Source organism: Buceros rhinoceros, unplaced genomic scaffold, assembly GCF_000710305.1.
Source record: "Buceros rhinoceros silvestris isolate BGI_N320 unplaced genomic scaffold, ASM71030v1 scaffold5758, whole genome shotgun sequence".
Classification (NCBI taxonomy): Eukaryota; Metazoa; Chordata; class Aves; order Bucerotiformes; family Bucerotidae; genus Buceros; species Buceros rhinoceros.
In genome coordinates, this window is record NW_010426214.1 from 1 (window position 1) to 8,723 (window position 8,723).

At 56.1% G+C, this 8,723-nt stretch overlaps 1 protein-coding gene across 1 annotated transcript in view; it reads right to left on the reverse strand.

Annotated features, from left to right (window-relative positions):
• Positions 1–297: 297 nt before the first annotated feature.
• Positions 298–8,723, reverse strand: part of LOC104498079 (arf-GAP with SH3 domain, ANK repeat and PH domain-containing protein 1-like) — a gene marked incomplete at its 3' end in the record, with an annotated part of 16,343 nt that continues 7,917 nt past the window's right edge. Inside the window, 11 exon segments of the mRNA XM_010141415.1 lie at positions 298–389; positions 1,064–1,197; positions 1,549–1,575; positions 1,671–1,834; positions 2,208–2,256; positions 2,743–2,830; positions 3,256–3,325; positions 4,711–4,811; positions 5,040–5,136; positions 6,525–6,674; positions 7,114–7,199. Of these exon segments, the coding sequence (XP_010139717.1) occupies positions 298–389; positions 1,064–1,197; positions 1,549–1,575; positions 1,671–1,834; positions 2,208–2,256; positions 2,743–2,830; positions 3,256–3,325; positions 4,711–4,811; positions 5,040–5,136; positions 6,525–6,674; positions 7,114–7,199 (1,058 nt within the window).

Sequence of the window (8,723 nt, forward strand, 5' to 3'; positions counted from 1 at the left end):
TGTTCTCTTCTTGACTTTCCCCTTCCAGCAGTAATTCCTCAGTCTTTGTCCTGACCTCAGGGCCAATCCTCGAGCTGCCCTGCTGGCTCTTCCCTCACTCTCCTCTTCTTTGTCACACTTCTCCCCCTGGGCTTGATGAAATTCCTTCTAAAGAGAAGTTATGGTCTGGGGAGGAGATCAGGCAGTGCCACATGCCTGGTCACTACAGGGAGCACTCGGGACCACCGAGCACGTGCCCATGGGTGAGGATCCTGTATCTAACTTCCCACAAAAAACAGCTCTCACACAGCAACTCACATTTCGCTGTGCACCGTGGGCTTCAGGGAAAAGCTGGGGAGATTTGCTTCCATAATGTTGTTGAAGCCAGAGTTGCCGATGTTCCTCGCCAGCTGCAAAACAGCCAAGCTAGAGGTGACGTGGCACATGCAGCAGCTCTACGTATGTGGCAGCAGGAGAGGGAGCTCCAGGCTGAGATCCTGACTGGGTATCAGGGGGATGTTGAGGGGTGCCAGGATATCTGTACCCCATGGCCTTGAGACTCTGCCCTGACTCCTCTGCTGAGACCTCCCAACTCCAGCAGTGCGATCAACCCCAGAGCCAACCCGTGGGCTCCCATCTGGGCAACCAGTGATCCCTGCCAAACACCCATCCCCTGCCCCGATGCCCACCAGCTGCCAGTAGCTCCCATCACTGCCCTACCAAGCCGTGAGCACCTGGATCACTGTGGCCCTAAAACAGCCCCACGCAAGGTCTCCAATCCCCCGCCCGCCCTACGCTCTGCTCTAGAGCTCCGTTTCAAGCTTGGCCCTGCCCTACAGCTTCCCTGGGGACACAGATGGAGAAAGGGATCTGAGGAAGACAGGTAACCCAGCAACAGCAAAATGACTCTCCTCTCCTTCTGGAAGATGACAGCTCCTGCCACAATAACCCCGAAACCCAGGGAACTGCAGGTGGGCATGGGTCACCGTAACGGTGAAAAACCCACTGAATTAACTTAGTTTCAGGAAGGGCGCAGCAGAGGCAGAGGAAGGCCTGAAGACAGAGCACACTGGCAGTGTCCTACCAGCAATTCGGAGATCGCCAGCTTGTCCAGAGAGAGCAGCTGGATGCGGGAGAGCTGCCCACCCACCTGTCTGTGAATGGCCGAGCACTCGATGCAGATGAGGATGCCCAAGTGTCGCGACACGAAACGGAGCTCTGGGCTGAAGTGGAACGAATCACTCCCAACGCCAATGTGGTGTGCAGTGAGACCCGTTTATTGTTTACATTACATTCCAATTTATAGACTCTTGTCCGCTCGACTAACTACATCGTGATTGGATAGTGACTCTGTTACACAGAGCACACACATCTCTTTAAAGCACTATAATTGGTTAAGAGGGGCTAGTCCCCACGTGGTGAATATTGTGATTAAAGCTACCAAAACAAGGCCAGTAGAGATAATATTTCCCACACGATAACACTGCAGCTGGGTTCGCCTGCTAAGTTTCCCAGAGAGAGTAGCATATTTTCATAGTTCCAATTTCTGCTAGAAAAATACACCAACACCCAAGTTAATGGAGAGCCAAGTGGGATCTGTAGAGACAAGACCAGAGAGTTAGTGCGTGTCTCCTGCCTCTCTCCACCAGCCCAGGGCACAAGCAGGATGGAGGGGAAGGGCTGGTGCTCACCGGGGGCCGAGCAGTTGCAGCACTCCGTGTTCCCAGGCATGCCTCTGATCTCCTCGATGATGGCCTGAGTCAGCTCCTCCCGGCTCCTCTCCCCTCCGCCCTGTGCCCTGCTGAAGGCCACGTTCAGCGCCTCCTCCTTGCTGTTGCTGAGGACGGACACCCAGCTGCATGAACAGAACGTGTCTCGGGAGCAGGGTCCTGTGCCGCCACGCTCGGGCTGCGTGGAGGGGAGGGCAGCAGGGCTCGTCCCGCTGCTGCAGGGAGACCCCGCTCTGCCCCGGTCTGTGCAGCAGCCACCACACACAAAGGTCCTGCACGGGTCTCCAGCAGCAAACTGGGCACCAGGAGCCTCCAACAAGCTCCACATCCTGTTGGTGGCCAGCCAGCCCTGCCCTGAGAGGGTGCAGGAGGCAGTCAGGGTGGCGAGGGCATCGGACAGAGGTCTGCAGTGTGCTGCTCAATTAGCCTCAGAGCGGCTGCTCACCGGCAGCCAGGGGAGCACTGCTGGGTTTGCAGCGAGCCGCTGGCCGTGCTCACCTGAGGCACTCCTGCTCATCCTCTGCCAGGAAGCGGTAGGTGCGGTTGTCTGAAACACACAGAGCCGGTCTCCTCTGGGCACCTTTGCTTGCCCATCTCACCTGCCAGGCTCATGGCAGGGCACAACACGCCTGAGCTGGGCTCAGCAGAGCCAGGGGCAACCTCCAGCCTGGGCAGCCGTGCTGACAGTCACCTCCATCTCGCCCAGCACCTCCCCAGACAAAGGGGCGCTCCTGTTCCAGGAGCGAGGGCTGCTGGGGTTGGCTAAGCTGCCACTCAGGAGTTCAACTTGCGTAGCCCTCTCACACCCTGCACCGTCCCAAGGAAGTGCTGCCTATCTCATACCCTGTGAGAGCATCACTGCACCTGGGCAGAGCTGCCTCCTGGCACGGTTTCTCCAGGGTCATCCCCCCAAGCTGGCCCAAAGCTGCAGAGCTTCCCGTCATCCCTCCCCACACGGGCTCTCTGAGCCCAAAGCACTGCCACCTCTCCGGGTCCTTTCCAGAGGATCCACAGGGCAGGCACCAGCACTCACGGGAAACCAGATCGAAGCATTTCTTGTCATCCGTGCTTGGCTTCACCTGGCAGGTCAGTAAATTCAGCTTGGCTGGTGGGCGGCTGAGCTACAAAGGCAGAATGAAGCAGCATCAAAGGGCTGTGATCCAGGACAGAGCCACGGATCTGCCTGTTGTCCAGCACTCTGTCTTCGGCTCTGCTCTCAGGAGCAGAGCAAGAAATAGCAACATGGACCTTTTCTTCCCAACAGCAACCCTGTGCTGGGAGCCAGGTCCCATGGCTCATGTCTTTCCATGCTCACAGGCACCTGAGGACCTCCTGTGTTTGACTAAAGCTCTCCTGGCTTGCAAGAACTTAAGTGTCAGCAGAAAGCCTCCTACGCTGGGGCAGCCCAGCAGGGCAAGGAGCCGGCACAAGGGCTCTGGTGAGCCCAGGAAGCCACCAGCATGCCTGTCAGTGGCAGGCTCTGCTGACCCTGAGGAGGTGGGCAGACCTCCAGGCAGGAGCGGAGCAGAGTAGAAGTGGTTCCTACCATGCTGTGAGAAACGGTCAGGTAGCCATTGCTGACGGTGCACTTCCTCTTCTGCCAGATTTTCCGCAACCTGGAAGCGAGCAGTGGGTAAGCCCAGAGGACACACGTGTGGAGAGGCAGATGTGCAACGCAGTGCAGCACTGGCGAAGGCAGGAGCCGTGCAAGGGCCAGCGCAGGCTGCAGCTCTCCTCAGACACGCTGCCGCGGTTGGGGTGGTTGCTCTTTGCCTGCTGTGGGCTGAGGAGGAGCTGTCCTATGGCATAAGGCAGGCTGGTACAAGCCAGCAGCGCAGCTCCTGGGCAGGTGATACGGGTGCGGAGCATCGGGACCTGCTGGCAGAGCACAAGCCCTTTGCAGAAGCCCTCTGCGAACATCCAAGACCACCAGTCCCAAACTGGTCCCAGGCTGGCTTTCCTCTGCCTGCCGTTTGGGCAGACCGTAACACAGTGGAAAGGTGGAGGAGACACACTGAAAGGGGAGAGACTGAACTGCAGTCTCTGGTGAAGGAGGCTCCTGAGCCCCAGGTCATTATTTTCTGTCCAGTTTCAGGTTGTTCTAGGACAATTCACAGTCTGTTCCAGGTGTCAAACTCTCCCGGCACAGGACCCCTATGACTCCGAGCCACCATACTCCCGTGCACTGCTGGGAGACGATCCTCTTTTCAAAACCACTGGAATACCTTCCAGGAGGTCAGGATGGCTGCGGGCTGTCTCTCTCCTCTGACCACGATGCTATCTCCAAGGCAACACTGACCCAGGATGTGTCTAACTCACCCCACATTTCTGCTCCTTCCCCTAATTCTCCGAGTCAGGGAGCTGAGCCCCGTGCTGAACTGTGAGGGCAGAGGGAGCCAAAAGGAACCCCAGTCCCAGCCAGGGCTGGGGAGGAAGGGAAGAGAAGGGAGAGGAGAGCAGAAAACATCCCCAGGACTGTAGAGCGATCCCCAGGGCCCCCCTGAGCATCTGCCACCCGGGAAGGGTGGAGGGGTCAGGGCTCCCCATCCCGGAGCAGAGGCAATGGAGAGGGTTCTGGAGAGCAGGGAGTGCCTGGGCGAGGGGAGAAGCACCGATCCTTTCCGGTGGCTCCCAGCACAAGAGCTTGGGGTGTCAGATGAAGACAGAGGGTTCCCTGATGGAAGAAAAGACAGGGTCCTGCTCCTGGCATCCCGTGGTAGGTGCAGGGGTCCTTGCCCCAAGTGCTCACAGGCCTTGAGGTGACACTGGGCAGCTTCACAGGTGATGAATGCCCTCAGAGCTAAAAGACGGACACAAGGTGCCTGGAGCTCTGTGTTGAAAGCTGCTGGAGGCTGGAACAGTGTCGAGCACCTTCATGCAAGCTTCTACTGTCCATCTGCTCGTGGCCATCCCAGGGAGCGGAGGCTGGTCTGGGTGCACACTCCCCTGGCCCCGGGTCGCCAAAGCACTACTGAAAGGGGCATGCTGGCTGCCAACTCACCCATCGCTTTTCTTGAAGAGGGCTCCCGATTTCTCTGTGCCGTACTGCTTTTTCCCTTGCAGCTGGTGTGTGCTGTGCCCTGCCTGCTTGTTCCCAGGGTCCTGGCAGAAGGAGAGAGAGAGCAGCAAGGCCTTACCCCAGTGGTACCACTGGCAACCACGAGCATGTCACCGCAGGAAAGCCAAGGGACCCTGAGCGTTCAGAGCTCACCAAACACCCCACAGCTTTCTGCATCATCAGGCAAGCACTATACACCAGCTGCCATGCCATGCCACACCATGCCATGCCATGCCCTCCCATGTGCCCTCAGAAGAAGAATCAGACTTTACCTCTTTCTGCTCCAGCTGCAACATCGTTTTCAGCTGATCTCGAAGGGAGCAGAGATGCTGCTTCTCCTTCTCCTGCCTGATCTTCCTCTGACAGGCACTGGGGCACAGTGAGCCACTCCCATGGCAGCAGAAGGCTCCTGCCTCAGCTGGAGCGTGTCACTCCTCCTGGGCACAGCAGAGGTGCCTCCCCGCCACCCTCTGCACTCACTGCCTCCCTGTGCCCGGGGGATGCACCAAGTCCCATTCCTACAGTGGGAGGTTGCTGCTCGTCCCCCGCAGTGCTGTGGTATGTGACCTGTGCAAGGAGCACGTCAGTGGAAACACCGCTGAGAGGAGGGAGCAGGCACGTCCCCCGCATAGGGACTCCCGCCATGCAAGACCTCAGTGAGCAGCTTCCGTCTAACTGAGAGAACAGCTGTCTGCAGCTTTCCGTGCAAAAGCAACAAACAGCTTGAAGGTCACCGTGGAGGCTGGGCTTTTTTTTTTTTTTTTTTTTTGCCCTTGGTAGTACCAGTAATTAAAATAATTAAAAGACCTCCAAGCCATCAAAAAGTTTGTGGACCTTGGCACAGGAATAGGGCCCCAAAACAGTGACTGAAGTTTGTCTGCATGAGAGATCCGTAAGATGCTGCTCACTGCACTCAGCTACCCTGCTCTGGGGGGGCACCTCCCCTCTCTGTATTATTTACCCCATGAATTTTAATATGAATTGTTACAAATTGTGGAACAAGCAGCGCAACACCCCTAAAGCAGATTAACTCAGACAAAGCAGCAGATGCCGCTAAGGAGACCTGCACTACAGGAGCAGGGAAGCGGTCCTGACACAGCGTCTGGGTGAGGACCATATCCCAAGCCTCCGCAAAGCCTGACCTGTACGGAGAAGGACGAGCCAGCCCAAGCAAACTAGACGGGAGATCTAGAAACGCTGGGAAACCAACAAAAATCCTCTGTGGCACTTGGAGGATGTCACACCACCCGGGACACGAGCGCTCGGACTGTCTCTGAAAGCCTTGCCACTGGGCAACACTCTTCTGCCGCCAGGCCAGATGTGACTGACGGAGCTCCAAGTCAAAACCTAGCGTTCACGAGGCTACGGGACCTGCCTCTACAGCAAGACAAAGCCCCCAGGAACACGTGTAAGAGGTTGGCTTGGCAGTGACAGGCATGGAAAGCTAAAAGCACGAATGAAAAATCTGGCAGTCTGCTGAGCAGCGCAGGCTTCGGCAGAGGAGCACATCCTTGCCTCCTCGGCACCCGCGTTTCTGCTTGTTCTTCCAGCTCTGTGGCCTGGGGTACAACACCGCAACTTCCCCACTCCCAGGGATGGGATGCATTTCACCCGCCAGGGGCCACTGCACATTGGAGGAAATAATGATTAATAGGTGTGAAGAGCTACAAAAGTCCTCCATTCTGCTTCTGCAGAGGAAGAGGAGGCCCTGGGGAAGACGTCCCTGCTCTCCAGCCTGCTCCTCCCGCCACACCCACTTCAGATGAATACTCTCACCCTGCAGCTCCGGGGTGACCTTCTCTGCAAACTCCATATGTTTTGCTGTTGTGTTTAAATACTCCCGGAAAAAACCAAGAGGAGAGGCTAGTGTAAGGGCATGTCCTGAAATCCTGCTCTTAGCACTAGTCCTGAAGCCTACAGACTCTGGGCTCCCCTGAGCTCCTGCCTCAGAGCCCGTCATGCCTTCCGCAAGCAGAGCTTTTGCTCCATAGTTGAAAAAAATCTCGCCTAGGAAAAGTGGTTTGGAAAGATTTGGAGGCAGTTAAACTCAGGAGGGCACTCAGCATCCCTTCTTTGCATCCCAGATTTCTGCTTTATGCTGGCTTGTGAAAATGTCAGACTAAAGAGAGGAAACCCAACCCATTGAGATCCTTGCCTCCATCACCTCCAGGAGAAGAGGACTTCCGGCAAGTTACGGGACAGGCTAAACCAACTGCAGGAACCCAGGTGTTAAGGGTGGAGGGACCGAGGTACCCGACTCCTGCAGGTTAAGCCACCCTCAGGTCCCCTCTCCAGCCAGTGCTTCTGGAAGGGAAGGCATGCAGGCAGGTTACCGGTTGGTCTCACCTGAATCGTGAGCTGCAGTGCTTGATGTGGTTCTGCAGAAGGTCAATCCCTTTCTCAGTTTTGATCTCGTTCACTTTGATCAGATACTGAAGAGAAAAGGACACTGAAAGGGACTGAATTTGTAGCTTAGAGAAAAATGCCTTTTATGCACTTCTTGATTGCCCCCCACCCCCCCTACCCCCCACCCAGTGTGCTGTGGGTTATCCTGGGGGTCACGTTCTGATGGGAGCAGCTCACGTGGCTTTTGTGGGGTGATAAGCAGGGCCAGTGCTTTGATCTGGCCAATAGAGTGGTGGACCTATAGTGGTGGCGTGGACCCTGGGCTTGCTGGGCTTTACTTATGCAGGGCAAACACTCAACACACCCTCAAAGATTTACCGTTCATGGTGTCTTCACTGAAGAAGCTTTCATATAGACTTTCAAACCTCATCGCTCAAGAACCAGGTTCCTCCAAGACCCACTAGAGTTGATCCATGAACAGCACCACTTCCACCTGACCCTACTGACAACGTCAGTGCTGCGGGACTGCCTGCCTGTACCCTACATACAGCTGCCACCTCAGCCCGCCTCGAGCAGCTTCAGAAGCAAGTTGAAGGTTCAGATTTTCAGCCCAAACTTCTCTGCCACCTCGCCTGTGAAAGGGAGCACCGGCCCTTTCAGTTGGTGGACTGGCAATGTGAAACGGTGTGTTGTGCAACGAAACACGTTGAGTATTTCTCCATCCCCCTCTGGACTACTCCAACACCAGCAACAGCTCTCAAGATGTTGCGACTTCTGTAGAAACAGCAACCTACGAACAACCATTTCCAGAAGACCCACAGGCCAACACAGTAAATCACCTTCCAAAAGACATGTTCTACATGGCCAAACTCCGACTGCCCTGTGTGCGTTCTGAGGGCATCATTCCACATGCCCTTGATCCATCAGAAGTGTTTCCTAGAAGTCACCCTCTCAGGAACCCGAATGGCACCTGTGGACTCACATCAGCACAGAACAAAACCTCCTCCTGACCCACCGGCTCTGCTGAAGGATGGTAGCACAAGGGCTGCTGATATTTCAAGTGGAACAACAGTTTCATTACAGAAACAGTAACTCTTTCCAAAACATGGTGATAAAGAGCTGGATGTTTTGAGTTAAATCGTTATCTTCCAATATTTTACTCAGGCTCTTGCTTGTGACAAGTGGCAGCAGGAGCAGGAAATCCCATTTTCAGGGGAGTTGGGCTGAGTTTATCCCATTAGGCAGAAGAGGGCTACGGTGGGACCATCTGAGAGGGAACAGGAACCTCAGTGCCAGCAACACCCACCATGGGCAGTCGGGAAGAAGTTTGGATGCAAAGGCTGTGCAGGATTTCCCCCAAGCTGTTCTCTCTACTGCCAGGTTAATATAGGCTCAGGCTTCGGCTAAACACCTTGATCAGCCCCTGCCCCAGACTGGCTTGAGCCTACCAGCACCCAGCCAGCTCTCCAGCTGAGGGAGTATGCCTGGGGTCTCACTGGCACTGAATGTGACCTGCTGAGCATCGGTCCCTGGGGACCTGCAGCCCACCTCGGTGCCACTCCCCAGGGGCTGAGCAGAGAGCGCTGCCAATGCTGCCGGGGCCTGGGGCA